At 40.6% G+C, this 25,106-nt stretch overlaps 1 protein-coding gene across 2 annotated transcripts in view; it reads right to left on the reverse strand.

The window, feature by feature from the left end:
• Positions 1–1,418: 1,418 nt before the first annotated feature.
• The window catches only part of kmt2bb (lysine (K)-specific methyltransferase 2Bb), a 29,789-nt gene continuing 6,101 nt past the window's right edge, over positions 1,419–25,106 (reverse strand). For both annotated transcript variants that reach the window (XM_028579513.1, XM_028579512.1), the window contains exons 5-36: positions 24,855–24,974; positions 24,322–24,508; positions 22,483–22,714; positions 22,325–22,392; positions 21,966–22,223; positions 21,337–21,443; positions 19,607–19,732; positions 18,700–18,813; positions 18,313–18,459; positions 18,120–18,212; positions 17,902–18,019; positions 17,684–17,797; positions 17,186–17,370; positions 16,896–16,997; positions 16,390–16,500; positions 15,950–16,026; positions 15,531–15,754; positions 15,313–15,416; positions 15,044–15,181; positions 14,660–14,818; positions 14,433–14,550; positions 14,258–14,336; positions 13,999–14,159; positions 13,739–13,891; positions 10,514–13,637; positions 9,527–9,627; positions 9,241–9,378; positions 8,827–9,079; positions 8,162–8,269; positions 7,796–7,879; positions 4,047–4,176; positions 1,419–3,928 (exon numbers count right to left, since the gene is read on the reverse strand). In XM_028579513.1, the coding sequence (XP_028435314.1) occupies positions 3,653–3,928; positions 4,047–4,176; positions 7,796–7,879; positions 8,162–8,269; positions 8,827–9,079; positions 9,241–9,378; positions 9,527–9,627; positions 10,514–13,637; positions 13,739–13,891; positions 13,999–14,159; positions 14,258–14,336; positions 14,433–14,550; positions 14,660–14,818; positions 15,044–15,181; positions 15,313–15,416; positions 15,531–15,754; positions 15,950–16,026; positions 16,390–16,500; positions 16,896–16,997; positions 17,186–17,370; positions 17,684–17,797; positions 17,902–18,019; positions 18,120–18,212; positions 18,313–18,459; positions 18,700–18,813; positions 19,607–19,732; positions 21,337–21,443; positions 21,966–22,223; positions 22,325–22,392; positions 22,483–22,714; positions 24,322–24,508; positions 24,855–24,974 (7,509 nt within the window). In that variant the 3' untranslated portion in view covers positions 1,419–3,652. The remainder of the gene's footprint in view (positions 3,929–4,046; positions 4,177–7,795; positions 7,880–8,161; positions 8,270–8,826; positions 9,080–9,240; positions 9,379–9,526; positions 9,628–10,513; positions 13,638–13,738; positions 13,892–13,998; positions 14,160–14,257; positions 14,337–14,432; positions 14,551–14,659; positions 14,819–15,043; positions 15,182–15,312; positions 15,417–15,530; positions 15,755–15,949; positions 16,027–16,389; positions 16,501–16,895; positions 16,998–17,185; positions 17,371–17,683; positions 17,798–17,901; positions 18,020–18,119; positions 18,213–18,312; positions 18,460–18,699; positions 18,814–19,606; positions 19,733–21,336; positions 21,444–21,965; positions 22,224–22,324; positions 22,393–22,482; positions 22,715–24,321; positions 24,509–24,854; positions 24,975–25,106) is intronic.

The raw sequence follows: 25,106 nt of genomic DNA on the forward strand, positions 1-25,106 counted from the left end.
ATATAGTGAACAACATAGTAAATAGGAAAGGGATATCAAACAGCCATTGGCATTTATTGGACAGAAATGTTCTAATGAAAGATATTATCAAGTTGCATTATGGGAAGTGCAGGATCCAGTGTTCTTGGAACTTGATACTAGAAACTAAAAGTCAGAATATCTCAGCTTCTGCTGCTTTAATTTTGACCATTCTTTTCTTAATTTGTCTCTTGTGAGTACCCCAATTTTTTGGAAATGTGCAATACTAAATTACTCTGCATTGCAATTTCTTTCAAGCTTGGTGCTCTTCTCTGGGCAGCATCAAGAGGTGTATATGGAAATATCTCTGAAAGGACAATAGTACTAGCAGAACTCTATTTTGTGCCTTGAAGTACCTGCATATGTGGAAATGTTGAGCTAATGAAATGTTTTCATTTTTCTGCATTGAACCCCTCCTCCTTTTTTTACTTTGTACAACTAAAAGTTCCAGACAGCTTCTATCTTCTAACATCATCTTTACCCAGCCTTATCACATTATGTATGCACATATTGAAATACAATTAATAGCCTAATGAATCATTTTTAAACAAATGTTAATTTAGTTTTTTTAAAGCCTCTTGTAACATGCCTACGAAGGAGTATCAGGGCCACATTGAGGGGAAACACTATCTGATAAAGTAGTAATATTTTGAGAAAAGGTGAAATTACGAGAATGAAGTTGTAATTCAATCAGAATAGCCATAATAATGCAAAAAAGGTCGCATTACAGTCGCAAAATCAGCGATGGTAATGACCATAAGTTACATGCACAAGCCTTATAGGAGGAAATGAAACCAGTCGCGTGATGTGACGAGCAAGAAATCTCACCTTATTTCTTTGTACAACTTAAGTTCCAGACAGCTTCTATATTCCAATCTTTTTTACATCATCCTTACCCAGTCTTTTCCACATGTGCTTTAAAGTGGCAACTGCTGGCATCAGGGGACCTCCCTTCCTCCAGACAGCTGAGACAAGAGCTTGCCATGTGGCACTCCCACGCCGCCGCACAACCCTGCGGCGAATTGCTGGACTGCCTGATCTAGTGTGAATGAACCCTTACTGCTGTAGAGAGAGAGCTGTACTGCTCTGTGCTCTGCTGATATAGTAGTATCCCATTACAGGCCGACACAGCAACACCACCATCATGACTTCTTGAAATAATAAACTTTTTCACCGGAATAAATAAAACTTCATTCTCGAAATCTCACTTTTTCTTCTAACAGTGGCCCTAATAATGTCGTACATTCTTATTGTTTCACAGGATTAGTTTTTCTACCTTCACCTTTTATAATAAAAATGGAATTTCTTCAAACATCTTAACATCTTTATTAAGCAAATAACATTATAAATAAAAAAGTGCATAGAAAAATTAAACAGGTTTAGAAATATGTATACAAATATTTACAAACCCAGGGTTTATTTGTACATGGTAACAAAGACGTAAATTTAAAGATCACATATTTTCGCTTTTGTATGTCTTTTACACTTACTTTAAAATAACCCTACTATATATATATATATATATATATTTATATATATGTGTGTATATATAACATACAGCTTTCTTAACAGATTCTGGGAGAGATGGTCATGATAACTTCAGGTTTTGACTAGTACTTTCCATCCTTCATTGCAAACACACGCACATACAAAATGACACAAACAGACGCACGCACACACTCACCAGGTCTGCAGGACATTAAAACCAAGCTACTCTTAAATTATCATCCTCTATTTTTGCATCAGTATTCCCAAACATCTGTGTAAACAGCTGAGGTAGAATCCTTGCAAGGAGTTGGGAGTGGCTCTGCGCTTGTGGTCAGCTAGGTGATTGACACAAGTTGTTCTGGGCTCCATCCCAGTGATTGGACATGCAAGAAGGAAAGGGGATTAGGATCAAGACAAAACATGATGGGTGGAAAAAAAGATGATCATGGGCTGGGGGAGGCAAACAGTGCTCACTTTACTCCTGTGGCTGATTCTAAGACCGTCAGTAATCTACCGTAACAAAAAATAAAAATTATTTTTTAAAATTACCTGCATTAGAACAATTTGTCATAAAGGCTTAAACGCATGCCAAAACTGCCCCCAAAAAGAAAATTCAAGTAAATTAGTTTAACAGAGGACCTCAGTTGTAAACAAAAGAAATAGGGGAGATCTCTTAACACACTACACCGCCACCGTTTATACAAAGCACAACCTTTTACCATTAAAAATATAAATCAAAACATGAATAAATATAACTACCAATTTGAACAGTGTGTGAATTAGATTATCCTCATCAATGACGGCACTGAACATCGACTAAGAACAACATTAAACATGATTTTAAGGTGCTGAGTGCATTCTCTCAGCTCCATTTCAGACTGAATGTTTTCTTAAACCTCTAGAAAGTCTGTGCAGGTGCTGAATACACACTCAGTGGCGATGCTTTACACCAGTGCTCTCCCTGATTAAGAGGCAAACTGTAGCAGGTTTCAAAAAGAGGAAGATAATTTGTACGTTTGATGGTTATTTATGTGCAACTTTAGGGCAGCAACGTCTTATTGCAATAGGTAATGAGCATCTGCCATGAGAGTAATAAAATATATATTTAAAAAACTGATATTCACCACAACTCTTCTATTTTGGCTTGGGTAGTGTTTGCTACATACACTGTACATCAAGAGGAAAAACAACGTCTTAAAGACCGATTCTGTCTTCATAAATATGACACTATGGTTACTGACTGAACCGTTAAGATTGCTATCTATGTTAAAGTCAACACAGGAAGAGAGGAAGAGATGCACACCGATGATCTTAAGTGTGAAACTTAGCAGACTCTTTCTATTCCAATGACGATCAGAGTACTGCTGGAGTGCAAGATAAATGGTCTCAGCAGGGTGAATAAACAGCCAAACAATTCCTGATTTGCAGGACATTTTTGTCCAACTAAAGACGTTAAAGACCTTTCAAAGCTTAGCACCATGGTTGTTTTGTCATTCTTGAAGAAAAAAAAAAAAAATTAACAATGTGAGAAGTTTTAAATGAAAGATAAAACACACAAATAAAGGTTCGGGTGAATGTATGGCTCAAGAACTGACTTCACCACTGCACGGATGGGGCAATAATGTTCCCATCACTGGAGGATGGAGCAATCGTGATTACAAGTGTATTATAGACAGAAAAGAATAAAAAACGTATAAGGAATCTCTCGACGCCTAGCTATAGGGTTTCAGCAATGATTCAAAACAAATAAGGCTTGACGTGTGTATCAAATAAATTCTGTTGGTGTCATCCATACTGATCCAGGAAACCCTACGTTTTTTAACGTCAGGTTTTAAATCTCCTGTTCTCATGAACATCAAAACCACTTCCACAATATTTACTGTTGTGGTTATTGTGTCTGCTGTATCAGCTGTACATCGGAACGCTTTCCAAGGAAAAATTAAAAAAACGTGAACTTTCTGAGGAGGTTCTTCTCTTCTACAATCCATAAAAATGTCCACACATAACTTCTGACCAGCCAAATATTCCCGACTGGTCTCATAGTGGCTAATTCCCTCTTCTGTGCACACTGCCCGCTGCTTCCCCAGGACCTTAATTTAAGGCTGCCTAATAAACAGGATCCTCCGATTATCATATGAGGGAAGTCTCAGTTGAGGAAACGCCGACATCGCCGGGTCCCACAGTTACAGTTGAGTTTGCTGCTGGCGTCTTCAATGGGGAACTTGTAGTCATATGTGAGCTCCTCCCCCCTGTAGATCTTCCGAAGAGCAAAGATGACGATATGCTTCCGGCCTTCCACGTTGATCACTCGAGAGTAGCAGTTGGGTTCACAGGAGTGGTTGATGAATCTTGCTGCATTGCCGTGCATGGTTGCATCCACCACATCAAAGTCATCGATGCGGAACATGTAACAGCCAATACCCTGCAAAGGCAAACATGAAACCTATTGATACATCCTCTAACCTTTCTCAGCTTTAACCCTCAATTATTGTAGGCTACATTTGAATGAAACTGATCAAAGAAACAGAAACCCGACCGACCTTGCCATCGTAGTACTTCTCCCTTTTGTCAGTGAGCACTGAGCGAATAACGATGCCTGCGTATTCAATAACCATCTCCCCTGCTTCGATGTTCCTCTTGCAGAAAAGACCACGGCCGTGGATTGCAGACCTGCAACAGATGCACAAAAGGTCCGGTTAGATCAGACAAGTTCATTTGCTGGGACGCCAACAGTGATGATGTCTCAACTGTGTCCTGTCGAGGTGCAGACTCAAGCCAATTTCTGGATGCTATTTTCCCATCATTCTTTGCTATTTAAGGTATAGAATGGGCTAAAGTACGGTATATTATTATACGGAGTATTAACTTAAAGGTCCCATGACATGGTACTCTTTGGATGCTTTTATATAGACCTTAGTGGTCCCCCCTTCAGCATTGGTGCAGAATTACAGCTACTAGAGCCAGTCCCACAATGAGCTTTCCTTAGAATGTGCCATTTCTGTGTTGGGGGGAGACAAGGTGGAGGGTGGGGGTGTGGCCTTGACCAACTGCCACTTTGCTCGTTTGAAAGCCATGATGTACCGCTTTCTCATCGGTGGGCCAAATTCTCTGGGTGGGCAAAGCAGAGAAAGGGGAGGTAACCTTGCTCCTTATGACCTCATAAGGAGCAAGATTCCAGATCGGCCCATCTGAGCTTTCATTTTCTCAAAGGCAGAGCAGGATACCCAGGGCTCGGTTTACACCTAGCACCATTTCTAGCCACTAGGGGACCATAGGCAGGCTGGGGGAACTCATATTAATGTTAAAAAACCTCAAAGTGAAATTTCCATGCCATGGGACCTTTAAAAGATTTGAGAAATAAAATAAAATGGGGGATAAAAATGAAAAAGGGATTTCATTATACTAATAAACATAATTCAGTCTATTTATTAAAACAGTGGGCTAGCACACCAACAGATCTAAAGTGCATAATTGAACCATTAAAAAGTAGTTTAAGATTTCAAAAAAAAAAAAAAAATGTAATTTGTCCAATACTTTGGTTTATAACCAAAAACCTAAAAGTAATGACATTCCTGTCAGCCCCAGCTGTAATTTGTGTTTTGTGGTAATTAGCAAATGTTGGAATGCTAACATGCTTATCTGCTGAACATCAACATGTAGAGATTTTCAATGGGACCATGTTAGCATACTAACTTTAGAATTTTGCTCAAAGATCACTGTGTCTAAATACAGCTAGACAGAACGGTTTCAGAGATTTGTTTTAGTATCTTGCTTGTTTTCACGCTGTGTCAGAGTCTCCCACATTGTATAAAAGGTAGCTTCCTCCTCCATAAAACTGTAACTCACACATCTGGTCAACAGCCATGCATTTGTATACCAGTTACTTCAGAAATGTCAGAGGCCTCTGCGTGACTAACAGCTAAGCCACACTGTATCCATTATCTTAACTAATTATAAAGAAATGGAGTCACGCGATCTACACTGGTTAGGTCAGCTCTCCCTTGTATGGGTCTGACTATTCATATCGGCCACACAGCCTGCACAAATATTCGGTAATACATTTTTTCCACTCCACCTACAAAGCTTATCTAATCCCCCCCACCTTTTTTCCATTTCATTAGCACTTCATGAATAGATGGCACTAAAGCTAAACAATAGTAAGTAATTAGTGGGAATGCTGTTCTACAGCATTCCAACTATTGTTATTCGGTTCTTTTTATAAACTTATTATTCCGTACATTTTTTGGCTCAACTTCTGCATACTTTCAGCTATTAAAACCATTCAACTTTTCAAATGTTCAGCTCTTTCAGCTAATGATGGGACTTCTTCAACTTTTTTTCTACTATTTATACTTTTTAAAATATATAGCTTTTTAACACTTTTTTTTAACATTGAAGTGAATGAGAGCATGCTTCAAATCCTTCAAATCTTTTTCCGCTCCCAAAAGTTTCAGCTCCTTCATACTTTCACCTACAAACGCCAAACAAACTTTAAAATGTTCACAAAATATTCAGCTATTAGGCTTGTGCTTTTCAGTTTGATATCTTTTACAGTTTTTGTGAAAAAGCTGTTTAAGTTTAGTGATGATTTCAGGAAATTTTATCGATTAAACAGAGTGTGTATTGCGCTTGCTAGAGTGGATGATGTCATAGCTAGAGGGTGAAGCTTCGAAAAACAATTTTTTTGTTCCTTGTCTATAAACTGCTCTCACGCCCACAATATCTACTTGTCATACACACTTTATACATCAAAACGTAGGTATTTTTGTCTAGTTTCAGACAACTTGCTCAGTTATGAGATACGTCTCATACTTTTGGCTCAGCGAGCTTCCAAATGACAAGAGTTGAAAATATTTCTCCATCCGCTCTCATGTTAAAAATCCTTTATATTTCCCAGTGAAAGGCACAGCGAACCACTTTTTTTAAATCGCTGATATGCCCACATTTCTAAGTTTATCAACATAAATTTTATACCGATACGTTCACAAAGGCCTTGTGGTGCTCAGAATGACGTCATTTGACTGATAGCCGTTATCATTTTGGCAGGTTTGAGCCTTTATTTGAGAGCTTGCTCTCAGTGTCTCTCAATAGCTTCAGTTTGGCCCAGCTGAGAGTTTCAGCAGGTGCTGCTCGTAAACTGATGACACATCAAAGGATGTTTACAAACATTCACTGGCCAGTCGTTACCATGACAACAGACACCCACCCAGATACTACAGGCAGGAATATGAACTTTAGTCTGTCTTCTCTGTTCTATTCTCTTGTTCTGGTCTGTCTGTCTTCTCTCTCCCTGTCTCTCTTTTTTCTCTCTCCATCCCTCCTTCTCCCTCCCTCCCCCCTCTCTCCCTCCCTCCCCCCTCTCTCTCCCTCCCTCCCTCCCTCCCCCCCTCTCTCTCTCTCTCTCCCTCCCCCCCTCTCTCTCTTTTTCTTTCACTCTCTCCATCCCTCCTTCCACTTTTGACAGTATTACAGTTTAGCTTCCCGCTTTTCTACAAATGTATTTCAAGAAATCATTTTATTATTATATATTATATTTTATTCGTGGTGTTATTCAACTTTTCAATGAAATTCATACTTATTGAACCAATTTCCACTTTTTCAACTATTCTTCAGGTAAAGACCTCACAATGTTCTACATATTTTGTCATTTTTCAACTTTTAAAGCCAACAATTCAGTTTAGCGTCAACTTTGAACTTTTTAACGATTTCCACTTTTTCAACTATTCTCACTATTTCAACTTCTTCTTACGGATTTAAGCTATTCATTCAGTTAGATTTAGCAATTCAGCTATTCAGCATTCCCACGCATTATCTGCAGGAAATGCATTTTCTAGTTAGTAATTTTTGTACAAAGCCCTAATATTCCCAGAAAGGATTTGGGTAGTCTCCAAAAAATCATTGTCCTCATCAGTATAACTATAATTGTCCTTGATGCTGATTGAAACTCTCTAAACATTTTCTCAGACCATTTTTATAATTTTATAATCTGTGGGTTGTAAACTTACCTTGTGAATATTACTGTTTTTTACACTTAAATGGTGACCTTAAACATTGCATGTGTAACTAATGATGACTTGAACTTCTTGTTTGAGTCACTTGTGGCACTGTCCTCACAAAGGCATTTGCTATGAAAATTATTTGCAATACAGTTTCATTGTTCCTACCCAGAATGTTGAAACTCAACATTGTTGTCCCCAGGTGCTCCTCCAAGACAATAACCCAAATCAAAATATGTGTTGAAGTATTGTATAGAATTTAGATTATTTTGCAAATGTAGTACTGTGCTGACCTGTACACGCCTACAGCCTCCTTCGATGTCCTTTCCAGATGTCTGAAGCGCATGGCCATGGGCAACTCCAAACTAGTGGCCCGTCTAAGAGGAAGAGCAGACGATAATTCACCAAAAACATCAGAAAAGATTATTTTGCCATTTCTTTAAAAAAAACAAAATGGTCTGAATTATCTAAATATTTAAGAAATATGTGGACCGCATTTACGCTTCCATCTAATAGGTTACCATACCTGTTTTAATACCAAATTGCAGAAAAGTTTGGTAAAAAACAAGGCCAAAAAAAAAAAAAAAAAAAAACAGCAAGGAATGTGTTACTACATTTTAACAGAGGAAAAATCTACAGCTAAATGAGTGAAGCCTGACCTTGTGGACTTCAAAAGAACCTCATCTTCCTCATCGTCGTAAGGCCCAATGTCAGGAAGCTGTCTATGCTGAGAAGCCAGGAAGTTAAACATGTCAAATGTGGACTTCCTGTTGAGAGAAAACAGAAAAGGATATATAGACAAGTATAGACTGATTCAAAAAGTAAAATACGTTAAAGCTATAGTGAGTAGTTTCCGTCTCCTCCATTAGGAATTCCTAATGACAACAACACTGTGATCACACACCAACCCCACCCCTCCTTCACGCAGTTGCTAGTAGCCAAGAAGGATTAAAAACACATGGACACATGGAGAGGTAATTATCTTCACTCAAGCTTCTGTGCACTGTGTAGTCAAGTTGCCTGGACTACACCATTTTGTAAACATAGCCATACTGAGAAATACAGAGAGAGTTGTGTGGAGTTGATAGTCTTAATTAGCTTTGTATCAACTCATTTGGCAATGGCTTAAAAGTAACGGACATCCATTAACATAAAATAGTGCACTATAGCTTTAAAACATCACACTTTTTTAGAAAAAAAAATTATTTTTAATGCACCTGTACTTTTTGCACCTACGTTTAGAGAAAAGGACTAGATAAAAGATTCAAGAAAGACAAAAGAACAATAAGCAGAATTGATCTGGAACTGTAACTGGTATACATACCTAAGGTACAGCTCAGAGCGGGCACAACCACTGGGATTGACAGGGAGGTCGTCCTCCTGTGTGAACTGTTTGAAGAAACGGAAGGCATGACGTTGACAGCGGTGGGCTCCTTGAAGTTGCTCCAGCAAGAACACCACTGCATCATGGACGAGACCCAGCATATGAGCACCGGTGATCCTCTGAAAGGTCAGAGGTCTCAACCTCGCAATAGCTCGTGCCTCCTGCACACCGTCTATTACTGCTTTCCAAGCCACTGAAGGGAGAGTTAAGAATTAGGCGTAATGAAGTGAATACAATGAACGTTAATGGATACAGAATTACCAATTCAAGAAACTTGTTATATTATTTTGAGAACATGTTCGATAATTTAGAAGGCTTTTGAGGGAAATATTTCTTACGCAATATTAGCCTTACCCTCAATACTGTCTGCCTCGACACTGAAACCATCATTGCTGGTTATCTCAAATCTTAGGTATGGCTGGTCTCGGTTATTTGGAAATTCCTCATCCTCGTCAGACGATGGTGGTTCCTCATCTGTGGTAGATGCAGCGCCTAAAACAGAACACAGTTTATACAGTCTTTTACACTGCTTATATGTTGTGGCTACAATTTAAGCAAAGTTAGTTAATGACATTGTTGAAGTAAGGAATTTTTTTACTCAAATAAATCATTAAATTATGCAGTTAAAACTCAAGAATACCAGAGTATTTCTTCCAGTCAGTTAGGGTGCTGAGTCCCACTGGTTCCCATGCATGCTGTTTGCCTTGTTCACCCCTGGCCATATAATCCCAAGGCTCTGATCTGAGAAAGATAAGAGTATAAAAGCTTTAACACAAATGTTTAAACACAAAACAGTAACCAAATGCACTCAATGTAATACATTTTTCATAAAGAAAATTAATGTAAGTTAAGTATAGAAGCTTAATTGAAGTCACTGAAAAAACATTTGTCGATGTTGCAAAAAAATTGGATGTTGGATGAGTACTAGTGGAGCTTAGATCGTAAGCTCCACTAGTACTTTAACAATTCTTAATGGTGTGTATATTAAGCTCAGCTTTAATTTCATTTTTTTTGTTAGCTTCATTTCAAACAAGCAGATTAGATTAGATTGAATAGGTTAATCGTTCGATGGTTCCAGCTTGTTAAAGGGATGGTTCGGAGTAATTTCACCCTAGGGTCCTTTGCACCATGACCTCGAGCCAAACGACCCCCCCCAAAAGCTTTTTTCCCTTGGAAAAATAAATGTTTTTGTTGCTTCTCTTTACAGTGTAGTATGCAGACGGTCCCTAAGCACTCGTTTTACTGCCATCTCACAGCCGGCTAGTCGTAGAGACCAAAGCCGTCAGGCAGGTGTTATTTAAATAAACTTGTGATGTACTTACAAACTTTCCAATGCCTCGTTTTATGAGTACAGAGCCTATTTGTACTACTGTAGAAGTTTGGTACCATTCCGGGCATTATTAGTGGGGTAATTTACGAGATACACCTTTGGTTCCATTAGCGCCTGTACTAAGCCATTCGGTTGTTAGCGCTGGTGTTTGGCTTGAGGTCATGATGCAAAGGACCCTAGGTTGAAATTACGCCAAACCATCCTTTTAAATAGATGGGCTGCTTTTCTTTTTCAATTAGTTAATAATGAAAATATTTGTTAGTTGCAGCCTTATTTAAGGAAAACATCAAATCTTACCCTGCGCTATCAGAATCACTTATATGCTCCTCCTTTAATTGGTCCAGGTTTAGTACTTCTTTCACTGTTGGGGTCTTGATGCGGACTCCTGAAGCCCTGCTGGAGATGCTTGGAAAGGTAGGTCTGTGACACCCATCATCCTCACTGGGGGGCTCTGGTTTTAGGAAATCAACCTTAGACTTCTTTGTGACAATACGGTCTGAAAGCGAAGACACTCTCTTCATGCGGACGTGGGTGCGAGGTCGGGGTGCAGGAGCTGGTGTTGGTGGTACTGATGGAGAGCGAGGCAACACTGGAGGCTCTGGTTCAATTAATAGGCCGGGTGGCAACACTAGTGAGGAAGGGCTTAGTGTTTGAAGCCCACTCCACTTAGGGGTGTAGTTACTCGCCATTGCTTGATTAATAATTGCTTGAGCACTTTCAGCAGGAGTCATTGGAGGAATCTCAGTTGATGGAAAAGGCTGCCCTGAGGCCTTGGATTTTCTGGATGCACTTGAATCCTTCTTCTTCTTTGTTTTTTTCAACTCTGGAGCGGTTTCATCTTTCGGGTTTTTTGCACTCTTTCTTGGCTTTTTCGCATTAACTGATGCCACTGCACCGTTGCTATTGTGTGTTAGCAGCTGCGTAATTGTGGTTGGATTCTGAACTGTGGGTGCAAGTGACGCAGGAAATGCTGTTGCAACGTTGGCCCCTGGGGGTGGAGCAGTCATGGTACCAGCTGCTGCTAGTGTTGCTGACAGTGCATTGCTCTGCAAAAGGCTGGCAATCTGAGTGACACAGTTGAAGGAGGGGGAGCTGGGAGTGGGCAGCTGGAAAGTGTTGCTTTCTGGGTTCTTCACAAAGATCTGTCCTAGGCGGTTCACAAGCAGGACATGTGGTGTAGGATCCACATTTGGACCTCCCACCTCCTTCACTGTAAGAATAGCATGTCCAGGTAAAGCTTGGGGAACCACTGGCTGTTGAGGTTCTAAAGTTGGTCTGGGTGTAGAAAAGTTGATGGAGATTGTGTGACCTGATGTAGCTTCCTTCTGCAAAGATGACGAGCTGTAACCATTTAAGATCACAGGGGCTGACGTGGTTTGGAAAGCGGTTGGAGCTGTTGAACATTGTGTTGACAGTCCAGAAAGACACGAGATAGACGCAGAAGAAGAAACGATGGTGACGGCTGTAGAAACCAATGGCTGCGTTTGTGTGGAGTAGATAGGTAGAGAGATAGTTCCACATGTTCCTGCTGGGGTACAAGTGCCTGACGTAGCAGATAGCACTGGATCGTTTTGAGGGGTAACATTTAGCAGTGTTTGTGCCACATCTCCAACAGGAGTGAGGGTGGTTAGTTTAGTAGACAGAGGCCCCATGGATGGGAAGGTTGTTGACTCTTGTGAGGATGTTACTGGCTGAAGTGTAATACTCGTTAGAGGAGGCTGACTGAAACCTGGTAAACAGGAATACATCTGCAGAGAGTCAACAAGGCCTTGAGAGGGGGTCTGTACATCTGTAGACAATACAGGGGAGGGCTGAAGAAGATCCAGCAGGGTGCCCTGACTGGTATCAGCAGAATCTGCTAATGAGGGTCCCATTGTATTAGCTGTTAAGTGGTTCATCAACACAGTCTTGCTGCTGTCAGGCTCTGAGTTCAGGGGTTTACAAGCTTCAGACTGTTGCGTCTTAAGCGGTGTACCTTCTAGCAAAGGAACCATCTCAGTTAAATGTGGACTAGTGTCACATCTCTCAAGAGAAAGAGGTGTTCCAGAGGAAAATCCTAAACTGGAACCTTGGAATAACTCTTTAGAATAGGAGGTCTCAGGCACCTTTGTGAGTAGGTTAGGCAGAGCATCACAAACTGCAGTAGGAAGCACGGTCTCCTGATTTACTTTGAGTGGAAAGTTTACCAAGGTTTGTGGAGAAACAAACCCCATGCTGTTCTCATTTGATCGCCTGGAATCATAGGATTTAGGTGGAGCTTGAGGTGAACTATCTGTAGGTCTTTTGCTGGCAACTGAGATGGTGACTGATGAAGAATCGGTGTGCTTATCATTGGATGACGCATTGGGAAAAAGACCCTGAACAGCCTGTGTGCCGTTTGTAGTATCCGATTCAGGGACATTTTTATTATTTTGGCTTTTGGCTTGTATCTGAGCTTGACTAGAACCCTCAACTTTCTGAGCATCATCGTTGGTGGCTATACTTGCATCGCTCTCTGTACCGTCATCTACACCATCCAGCTGAGCCATAGGCCGGGAGGAAGGGGAAGAGGGAGACTTGGGATGATCTTTTGATCCGGGACAGCTGACTATTGTCCTTGAGAAGTCAAAATAGTGCTCCATATCATCATCAGAAGAGGTGTTGCCCAAGTCATCCCTGGCTGAGGCTGCAGACCTTGGCAGATTGGCAACGAGAGGCTTCCTCTTGTGTACCTCTTGGGCTCTTCCCCAAAATTCCTCCTGATCATCACCTTCCACCACTATTTGTCCCCCACAGTTCATTGCCACGCCTTCATTCAGGAGTGTCTCTTCAATCTCCAGTTCTGTCCTCATCTCTTGGCCCAGACTCATGTTGGGATCCTTGTGGAATGCACTGTAGGGAAATTCTTCCTCATCCTTCTGTTGATCTACATCCCCCTGGGGTGATGTACCATTTGCTGGAGAGACATCTTCAGGTTCTGGTGAAGCTAAGAAGTTGTGAGGCACCTCGACTGAGTCTGACTGGTTCAGATCAAATGACAATCGATTTCTGGGTAGATGTTGTATGGATGGAGAGAAAGAGAGACTTGGAGAGGGAAAGCTTCCTGCACCGTCCTGCCAGGGAGACTGAGGAAAGAAAGATGAGGTACAATGGGTCATTGTATTACCAGGGCATCGGACTGAGGAAGCACTTCTACCTCCGACTGGGCGGGCTGATGGACTTATCAGGTTGTCTGGAGCACCAAGTGGGTACAGTGGGGAATTGGGAAGGGAAGACTTTCCAGCACGGAGGGTGATGGGTCCAGTCAGAGGGCCCAGAGGAGGGGGGGGCATGTGACTGCGGAGGCCTGTTGTCTGTGAGTGTGGGCTGTGGCGACGAACCCTTCGAGTGTCCTCCAGATCACTTATGGTTAATATATGGTGTGGTTTCAACTGGATTACTCCTAAGAGGAAATCAGAATTGAGACTTGTGTGCTTTTGATTGGATCAACATATGTTTTGTTAGTGAACTTACTAAAAATATTTTCATGAATTTATATTTTACCTGGGGAAGGCAGAGGTCGGAACATTCCTCCAGCTGGTCTCCTGGGAACCTTTGGCCTTGCACCATGATCTGACTTGGGGGTAAGTCCAAGGATAAAGGTTTCCACCATTGGGGGTTGGGATTCTGTTAAATCTGTCTCTTGGGCTTCAGATTCTAAAGATTCATAAAAATGGTTTAGGAAACTATTAATATCTTAATCTATCAATTTACAGTAAATCACATCTGAATGTACTGCAATTTTTCAGTAGTAAAATACGCACCAGGTAGTGGACAGGGGCTGTGAGCAATGGTGTGATTTTCTCCTTGGTCAGGCATTTCCTCAACAGGCTTCTCAGGGACAACGGGCCGAACCTCCCGCACTGTACATGTATATTTGCACCGGCGCAATGGATTAACTGTACTCCAGTACCAACGAGTGCACCTTAGAAAGGAAGAAAAAAGTTTTGAAAGGGCTTTTCATGCCATGTTCCATGTGATTTATTTATATAATCAAGTTAAAAAAGACAAAATGCAACTTACTGAAAACCCACAGGAAACAGTTTTCCTTTAATAGCTGAAAGTTCTGTCAGCACACCCAGTTGGTCTATCTGTAGGGAACCTGTGTAGTGACAATTTAGATACCAATTAGTTAAACATAAGATCATTATTAGTAAATGCCAAGGAGTGAACAGGAAACCAGCTAAAAGATGCTTACCAATCATCAGGTTGATTGATTCTGGTTCAAGTCCAGTCAAGAACTTTCTGCGGAGGCTGATCCCCTCAAAATCCACATATACCCTGCGGTTTACTTCAAATTCTTGACCAGTTATCATCTGTAAAACAAAGGAAAAAAACGTGATAATGCAACCCAGAATCAAATTCAAAACCTTTAAACGGATACGATCAGAGGCTGTTGGGAGAATTGGAAGATCAAAAATGTACCCTGCCACTGATGAGATGTCTGTGTTTGTAGCAATAGACCTTCTTATCCTCCTGGAACACACAGTGACGGGAGCGGGCACACATGAAGTGATAGTTGCTTTGACATGATGTCAAACAGCAGCCCACTGTGGCACCAGTCTGGTTGCAGCGTTCACATCGCTAAGAGGGGGTTGGGATTGATGTAATAAAAGGAAGAGCAGTCAATTATAATGCATATTTGTATACGATTAGAACCTGCTATCAGATTTTTTTTTTTTTAATCGTCAAATATCAGCATTTATATAGAAGTTTACAAGCAATCAAATTCAGATTCCAAGTAGTACTGTATAGTAATGTACATTATTAAACAGAAAAATCAAATTATGAGGTAGATTAACAACCAACCATCAAGCGGCCCCTTGTGACAGCACTGTGTACATGTAGTAGAGAGCCATTATCCTCTTGAAACACCTCAGCTGACCACAGACAGCAGTTGACATGTGCCCACTCATTCTGGCCCAAGTACAGCAACCGGCCTGCTTCCTATGGAACAACAGCCACAAAACAATTGTTAAAGCCCTCGAGTAACCAATCAACTGCAAGCACAGTATTTACAAGTAGTTTACTCTCCAAGTTGGGTATTTACAATTTACTCTGAACTGAATATTACTTACATTAGGTTTGAGGTCACCATATTTTTGGCACAGTGTGCACTGTCTCTCATCATCCTTAGACCATCCGGTGTCTAAATCAGCTTTTGAAAGACGGCCTCTTTTCCCTACATAAATGTACAAAAGTTAAGACTTAAAGGGCCAAACACTGCAAAAAGATTTTTTAACATAACTATGAGTAGCCAATTCAAACTTCATCTCTCCTGAATTGACAGCATTACCTTTGAATTTGAGCCTGACAGCCCTGCTGGTTTTGAAGTGGTTGCGACTTGTTGGCTCCCCAGACAACGGAGAAACTGCCTCTTCTTCCTTTACATCTAAGCTTTGTCCGTTGTCCTCCTGCAGGAGCCCCAGTGGGGCTCTGGACGCAAGCTCCTCCCTCTCCTGCCACCGGGCGTAAACATGCTCCGTTGTAGGAGGATGAACAGCATGGGACAGCATCCCCCTATTAAAGAAAGAATTTGACAGTTCATGCCATAAAAAAACAAAGCAGTGCTTGTACCTTTCATATATGTATACAAGTACATCAAACTCAAAATCATGATAAAAGCCTATTTATCAAATACCTTTAAGACCTGTTTTTTTTTTTCAAAGATGTATGCACTTAATTATTATAATACAAATAGAAACCATTACTCACATAGGCAAGTCTTTGGTACAAGAGTTCCACACCTTTGGGTCTTGGCTGTTGAACCAATTAAATACTTCCTCGAGGAGCTAAAGACAAAAATCATATCAGTTAATTATAAATGCTAACTTACTTGAATTTCTACAACTATAACATAGCTTCACTAGTTTCTCACACTATAATCTAGGGCTGGACGATTAATCAAAAATGTATCGACATCGAAATTCTGAAGCTGTTAATTTTGATGATAATAAGGCTCTGACAAACTTTATACAAAAAAATTGAAAAACGCAGTGTCAGTTGTGGAAAAGTTTAATTATTCATTTATCGTTATCGAGGTAAAATGGCCAATAAATCGTGATTTTGATTTTAGGTCATATCGTGCAGCCCTACTATAATCCTAAAACAACTAATAGGTTTACAGACAATTCTACTTTTTTGTCCTACAGCACCTTTAAATAGTAAGAGCGTGCCAGGGCAGTAGGTCTCTGCTCCTCTGGAAGATCCTCTTCTTGCTCAAGCCTCTTTCGCACAACCTGAACCACATCTTCATGAAACATTTTCTATTAAAAAAACAAAAACACAAAATTTTTTAGTGTCCATTAAGTTGCACAACTTATTTTCCCATACCACTGTGGAAACATGATGCCTTGCAGAACAACACTAAGATGGAGAAACACTATTAGAGTCATGTCACCACCTATAATACCGTGGAAGGGGGGGCTGGCACCTATTCTTTGACTCCCCTTTTGAAAATCAATAAGTGGATTTAAAGCTACAAGTTGTTTAACTTTGGTTATCAGTGACATCATATGATTTCCCTAGTTTTCCTGTGTGGTTAGAGTTCAAGCATATCAGAATGCCTTATTAGGTGCCTAGGATGAAAAACTACTGACTGTGAAAAATGTATTTGCTGAAGTACTTAAGTCTTCAGCTACTGAATAAGAGGTTTACTCACCAACGTAGTATAAAGGCCTTTGTCAAACTTCTTGCCTACAGCTCGGAGGTCACAGGCTGGCTGTCCTTCTATTCCAATGTCAGGGTCAACCAACTTTTCACACTGCAGCAGAAACCAAAGCATATTTGGTACATTGTATTTCACAAGTTTCAGTACTGCATCAGCGCATCATGTAAAAGATACTTAAATTCCAGGGAACTGTAACAAGCACTCCAACATAAACACATTGTGTGACCGTCCTATTTTTCATGTGGCTTTTGATTCATAAGAAAGAAAGCTGAGTCTTCTACCTGTGAGCAGGTAACAAGGTGCTGGGTAAGGGTGGAGGAGAGCAAGCAAGCCAGCACCTTTTCCACCCCAGCCCTGAGTTCAATGTACAGCAGCTCCCTCCAGGCACTGGGCTGGGTCACACTGCATGGCCGACATGAATATACGACACTCTCTGGCAAGCTGGACAGGATCTCATACAGCTCATCTGAAATTATTTTTTAAGACAGGAATTTCGCAGTGGAGGTTTAGTGAAATGCATTTTTAACCAAAACACGTTCACATACCAAGGGCATGTAAAGCAGGGCTTTGTATGCACACTCAGCTTTTTTCTTCCTGCTCACTACATTCTTTGCTATTCTGATGCCCTTTGTTTTCTTTTAAGTTTTGGAAATAAACCTCAAAACAAAAAATGTTCAATCATTAAGTTTGACATGTCTTTGCCAGTGTTAATGAGCACAAGGCTTTGATGCCATCAGTTAGGGTATTTTCATCCTCAAAGATAAAAGAATAAAAGTCACCTGTTAGATCCTCACACTTGGCATGTACCCAGTGGTTACAGGTGCCACACTGCATCATCTGACTGTCATAGTCATTATCCTCATAGCACTTGAAGCAGATTGGACAGTAGTTACCTTATGAGAGAAAGAGGCATTCAGAAAAGATTAGCCTCAACATGGAACGGTAATGTTGGTAGGTGAAAAAGGAGTGACAGATCATTCATTAATTCTCCCCTCACCCAGTTCATAAAGTTTTGAACAGTCTGGACAGAGTCCTTTGTCGTGGTTCCAGTCAGTGTCCCAACTCTTCCCTGGTGTGACGCCACAACTTTTACACCTGATGCATGTCATACAAACCTGTCCAGAAACCAGCATGTAAGGACCAACAATCAATGTATTCCAACCTCAGCATGCTTATAGTAAACATACATGACTTTATGTTTACTAAGAAACATACCCAAGCTTTCCTCTTCTTGTTTTGCTTTGGATAGTTGGGACCCAGACAGGAAGTATGATAACAGTTTTGACATCGTTCACACTCCAACAACGGCTGAGGGAGACAGGAAAAATGTAATGCTTACTGACTGAATGACAATAATACTGAGTAGTAAGTAAAATATAACAAAACAAGTCAAAATAGCCGGCCGAACCTTTGAGTGCTTATTTTTCCTGCCGCACACATGGCAAAACTTGCAGCGACGACAGCACCAGTTTTCCTTGTTCTCTTCAGAAGGGCGGTCCTCTGGTTCAAGGCAAAACAGGTGGAAGGGCTCACAGCATACTTGGCAATACAGCATCTGCAAAAAGAAATTCACAAAAAAGAAAACTGAATTTCAAAATTATATAGACCTCCTGATATGAGATTCATATTTTTCATAGATATTCATAGATTTTTTCATCTTCATTATTTGGTGTCATGTTTTACTGTAACACAACTGTAAGAACCTTGTCAGTCACAAGCTGAACACAATTTAAAGAAGGGCAAAGAAACAGATCAACCATTTCTATTAAAAAAAAAAAGAGCAAAAAGTAGTTACCTCGTGTTGCCCTTTACTGGCACAAAGGAAGCAGACATAGGGTGGCATGAGGGATGCAGAGGTCAATATACTTAACCCACCCATATTCCAGACGTTGTCCAAAGCACAGTCCTCCTGAAAATAAACACATTGTGTACACAACACGATTAACAGCTGAGAAAAGTCTGCCCACAGTAGTTACCAGCATTTTACTATGTCTGCTGACCAATATATATTGTAGGTTCAGAGGGATGACATCAGTTGAAACACATAATTAACAAATAAACACTGACCTCTAGTGGCCTCCAATAATAATGTTATGTAAACTAATGAATTACAATGGCTTTAATTTACTACATGTGTGACTTTGTGTTGAAAAACGATGAATACACTTACTTTGGAATGAATGTTTGAAGACAAAAAAAGTATGTATATGTCATTGTACATCACATATCTGTAGCAACCAGAAATGCTGTGGCTGTAACCACTTCACATCATCGTTTAAAGGAGCCGTGTGGAGGATCAAGTGGCATCTGGCGGTGAGGTTGCAGATTGCAACCAACTGAATACCCCTTACTTTACCCCTCCCTTCCCAAGCATGTAGTAGAACCTACTGTGGCCTTCAAAAATGCAAAAGGCCCTATTGACAGCAAGTGTTTGGTTTGTCCGTTCTGGGCTACTGTAGAAACATGGCGATGCAACATGGCAGGCTCCGTGGAAGAGGACCCGCTCCCTATGTCAATATTAAGGGCTCATTCTAAGCTAACGAAAACACAACAACTTAGTTGCAGGTGATACGCTAATGAAAACAAAATTACAATCGTATTCCACTTCTGACAATAGATCCCCCTAAATCCTACACACTGGTCCTTCAAAAAGTGTGTTTATTTTACAATATGTGTGTGATGTACTGTAAAACGTAACATACCTTGAAGTCAACCCTGATTTTGTGAGTAGGTTTAGAAGACTCAGCTTCTCTCTGCTCAAACCCATGGGCCAGGGCAGCCAGGACACTGGGGGGAGTCTGCTCGCAGGAACCCTGAGATGAAAGACCCTGAGAGACAACCATAACATGAATGTGGGCAGGAATGGACAAACTTAAAACCCTAATATACTTGCTTTTCACTACGCATTCTAATGGCCATGTATTATGTTTTAATTAGATTTCCTGTTATTATAATTTTTCTTTCATCCACGTTGCAATATAGAGCAACAGTGGACTGTGATGTACTTATAGATCTAGATTTACATGCAGGTAACGTCTTTTTTGCTTTGTCTCATTACTGAGTAGGTGATAACTGCAGCGCAATTGCCGTGTTTATGTTCATTCACATTATTTTGATTGCAGTCATTTGGGGGTTTGCAGTGAAGACTGCTTTGCTAAATGTGTGTTACTTAAAAGACTACTCAGTCTTTCTTCCACTTCCTTAATGTTGTAAATTAGATTAAAATTATGTGCAAGGCACCAGAGTATTACACACCTTAGTTGAGGAAGGGCTGACTGAGTTTTCTTTTGCACAACTAAAATAACTTTTGAACGAGCACCGCTATCGCGTCCGGTACTTAGAGTTGCCCAAGACGATTGTGATTGGTTTACAGAAATGCCAACAAACCAGAGCCATCCCGGAATGCTATGTGGACCAAGGGGGTAAGCTTCGCTTCAGAACACGAACCTCCGATGGCGCCATTTTGTTGCTACAAAGCGATCACCTCTTGTTAGCATTACACTGACCGCCATTTTTTTTTTACGTCACTTGACTGCGAATAACTTTACATCTGAAGCGTTTAAAGAATCTATTTGTCCATTGTTTATTTCTAAAGAAACACGAGAATGTATAAAAGGCTCCATTACCTTGTACCTCACGTTATGGCTCCGTAGCAGACGTTTTTGTAAAAATAAGCTAACAATTGTGTCATAACCAAGTGACTTACTGTCGCACAGTAGAGGAATTACCGTATAGTACAGGAGAAGCTCGCAGGCAGTTTCGACTTACATTGCCTGTTTAGGTTTAATTACTAATGTTAACTAGCATATTAGTTAGCAATAATTAGCCTGTGCTTATGTTATCTCCTTACATATACCTACACTCTCCGTCTCTGTAAGATTGGAAATGATTGAGATTTCTCTTGTCACAGCTACCAGAAGACTAACTTTCAGACACGTTGCTCACGTCACATTTACGTTGTCTCTGTCAGTTGGAGGCTGCGCAGTAAAGCAAGAGATCACCGGAAAAGTGCTTCTAATAGCCTTCACTGGTCTCCGTCCAGAGCAACGGGGTCTATTGGTCCATTATATACTGTCTATGATGTGGACTAGCCAGACCCTTCTCCGCAGCGCTGTGGAGAAAGGTCTGGCAATGCAAGACTATCCTATGCCAAAAGCTGGCAGTATACAAACAAAATTTGGGGTGTTCTCAGAGACAAAATTTGGCAGGTTGGTGTCAAAGGATTGTGACAATGTCATTAATTATTCAAACAGATTAATTGATTATCAAAATAGTTGAGGATTAATTTAATAGTTGATAACTAATCTTTGCAGCTCCAGTGTTGACACTTATTGTGTAACAGAGCAAATCAAACACGAAACAAAACGGCCACAACTGCAAGTTGTGTATTCCAACCATGGCGTTAGCACTGATCAAATTCAGAATTACTCACCTTCTCAGGTTTACGTCGAACTTGTGGAACACGGTGTGAACTGGACTTTCGATGCCTGACTTCTTCATCTGAAATGTCTCCAAGGAATCCATCCAGAGACACAAAGTCTTTAGAGGGCAGGAAAAAACAAAATATAAAAAGGCACATCATAAGGCTTAAAAAAACCCCCAAAAAAAACATTAAGTTTAAAGAAATGCATTTGCAGTTTGTTTACAGCTCAACATGATATGTAAGCAAATACTTAATGTGGTGTTAAGAATAAAAATACTAATCTAGATTATGAATTAGGAAGAGCTGCAAGTAACGATATTTTCATTGTCAATTAAGTTGATTATTTTCTCAATTAATTGGTTTGTGGTTTGGTCTATAAAATGCCAATTAGTGTCTAGTTTTGTCCACAACTCAAAGATATTCAGTTTACGGTCATAGAGGAGTGAATAAACTAGAAACTCCTCACATTTAGGAAGCTGGAATCAGAGAATGTTTACTTTTTCCCCACAAATAATAGACTCAAACTGATTTATCGATTATCAAAATAGTTGGATATTAATTTCATTGTTGACAACTAATCGAATAATCAGCTCTAGAATGAAGCATCTATGTCATCTGGTTTATGAATGTTAATTTACCTTGACTGAAACGGGATCCAGCACCCCTTCTCCTGGCTGGGGAGGCAGAGCTTGAGACAGCTTTGTCATCAAGATCAGAGTCATAGTCCACCAGGTCAAAGTAGACTCGGGGTTTCACGACACGCTTTGGCTGCTTCCTTATTGACGGACTCTGACCATCACCCTGGAGACCAGATGGTGATTCCGCAGCACCCTCGTTCCCTTCGTCGTTACTTGAATGACCCCCACTGAGAGAGGATCGCCGTCGCTTAGAGGCACCTTTAAAAAAATATATATATAAAAAAGAGAGGCAGCATGAATGCTGAATGCTATGGAAGTATTACAGCAATTGAAGCTGGCATGCTCAAATTAAAAATTACCTTTGGGTGCTGTTCTTCCACTTAGTCTGCGTGCTTTTCTCTCTTCAATTTGATCACATCTCTTATACCTTGTGGTAAAACACACCAACACATTCCTCATGATTTTGAAACACTGATAAGCTCCACTATAACTAAAAATTAAGTAGAGGTTAACTTACACACAACACTGCCGTTTGGTATTGGGACCACCAAACTTGGGTTTGTCGAGGCAGTTCATGCACTTGCCACAATCATCCTCGTGGTTGCAGCCTTTGCATATTCCACATCTCCGAGAGCGATACCCAAAAGGCCCGAGTCCTTTCTTTTTCACAAAATTCGAAGGCTTCTTGACCTTGGTGACCTTTGGATCTGACAGTCCAGGGCTGTCTGATTCAGAGGGAGACCCAATATCTGCAACAATAGACATTCACCCATTAGTAACTTAAGTTAATCATTCATGCGGTTGCAGATCATTTGGTGGCACTAATTTTGGTTTGGACATTGACGCACACTCAGTAGCTAATATATTGCCTATTAAAAATCTATTTCTGTGTATACACAAGCAAATAGAATCACAATGACTAATGATACACCAAATCTTTTGAATGGCAGATTTATGGGAAGTAGGGCTGGGACGATTCGCCGACGTCATCGATTACGCAAATGCGTAGACAAATAATTTGCGTCGACGCGTCACTAAATAAAATAAATAAATGAAACTTGCGTGCAAATTAATTAATGTAATGCGGAACTACGTTAGATATGCGGGTTCTAGGGACACCTAATCTGTAGCCCCGCCTTAGCTCTGAAGCTAGCCGAGCTCCTCCGCCTACATGCAGTTTTATGTCAGGTCGACGGTCTAGTGAGTGAGTCAGAGATAGCAGCACGAAAAGACGAGTATGCCGAGTCACAAGGGTTAGAGGACCCGCCGGCCTCTTTAAGATTGCAAGTTTGGGAAAACTTCGAGACCGTACGGCTGCAGCCTAGAGCCTCCCGTGTCACGCACTCTTGTCTCATGCCGTCCCCGCCTCGAAAACTTCGGTCTTCGGGTCAGTTCCCGTAGTAGGCTACACGCGAGAGAGTGGTGGATAAGACGAGGATTGTGTGTCGGCGTTGTTCAGCATTTGTTGGGTATGCGAGTGGAAATACATCTAACATGCTAACGCATATCCGACGCCATCACCCACATGTGCCAATCACTGGAACGAGACAAAACAAAACTGTCTAACTTCTCCTCCCTACAGTGCTTAACCAGCCTTTAGATACACATAATTAAAGTTAAATTAAAGGGAAAAGAGCTTGGATGTTAAACAAGAGCTTATTCATTATTTTACCTACTGTTAAAAAAAGCAAATACAGGCTACTCTTTTTGCACTTGCTCTGTTTACTTTAAGTTTTTATTTTGGTATTCCTCCTGAAAGTGACTTTATTTTGTGGTTGGATTGATAGCATGCATCTGACTTCAGGTTGCACTAAAAATTCATTTTACTTGAACAGTGCAGTGTTAAACAATTTTAATAAATAGGGATTTGAACCTTATTGAAATTTGTGTTGTGTAAATTGTTAATAATTGAGCAATCGTTATCGTTAGATTAATCGAAAAATTAATCGTTAGATTAATCGAAAAAGTAATTGTTAGATTAATTGACTAATCGTAAAAATTAATCGCTAGATTAATAGTTTAAAAAATAATCATTTGGGACAGCCCTAATGGGAAGAAGGTTTTAGTAATAAGCCAACTTTAAATGTAACAGTTTTAAACAAATCATCAATGAATATATTTATTTATTATTATGTGGTGACTGATGCATAAATTATTCTGTTTCAAAGCATCCGCCTGCTAAAAGAAATCAAGTGTGTCTACTACTCCGTCCTCTGCCAGGACTGAGAAGCTGTAACTAGCAATGTCGTTAGTCCTACTGCTGCTGCCATCAAGTCATCACATTAAAGTCTTGAGACGTTTTATGAGCATGTAATGAAACTAATCCAGACAAGTCTCCCCATCATTTAACACCTACCTTTAGGGATGGCTGTAGGGGAAATGCCAGTTCTTTCATGCAAAGGCAAGGCGCTAAGTCTGGGAATGTCATCTGGTACCAAGGCTCGAGGCTGCCCCAGCACCACGGATGCAGCACGACACACGTGCTTGATACGTGGACCCCCTGCTCTACGGAACTCCTGGCACAGGGGGGATATGAGCTGCGGCTAGAAAAAGGAAAATATAAAAATCCAATCAAGATAGAGGCACCGATGTAAAGAGGCTGGAATTGACAGAGGACTCGGTTATTTTCTTTTTCTTCAAACTGCATTGTAATTACATCCTCAGGCTATACAAATGGACATTCAAGAGATGGGCTAAATTATTTTCAAATTCAGAATCATTGGTTATACATTTCAGGAAAGTAAACTGAACAGAGCATGTTTGCTCATGCTAAGTTTGCAACTATGGCAGAAGGTTAATTAACAACAACAAACCGATAAAACCAGAGACAGAATCAAGATTTGTAGTTGGGTCGATTTCCATCCCGGGCCTATTGATTTGTACACTTACTTGTCCTTGAGGTGGCTCTGTCTTGACTGGAACATCAGCATCAAGCTTAACCCTCTGCTTCCTCCTTTGTCTCTTAGAGGTTACATCTCGAGATCTGGCACCACTCGGGCCAGACAACAGCTACAGGGTTAACAGGCAAAATCAAGGCATCAATACAAGCCTCAGAATACTACCCCTGAATCATTCAAAACACTTGGAGGTTTTCCTCATTTATGACAGGTCCTATTACAGAGACTCAGACTGTATTTAATA

The sequence above is a fragment of the Perca flavescens genome, chromosome 6 (genome assembly GCF_004354835.1).
Source record: "Perca flavescens isolate YP-PL-M2 chromosome 6, PFLA_1.0, whole genome shotgun sequence".
Classification (NCBI taxonomy): domain Eukaryota; kingdom Metazoa; phylum Chordata; class Actinopteri; order Perciformes; family Percidae; genus Perca; species Perca flavescens.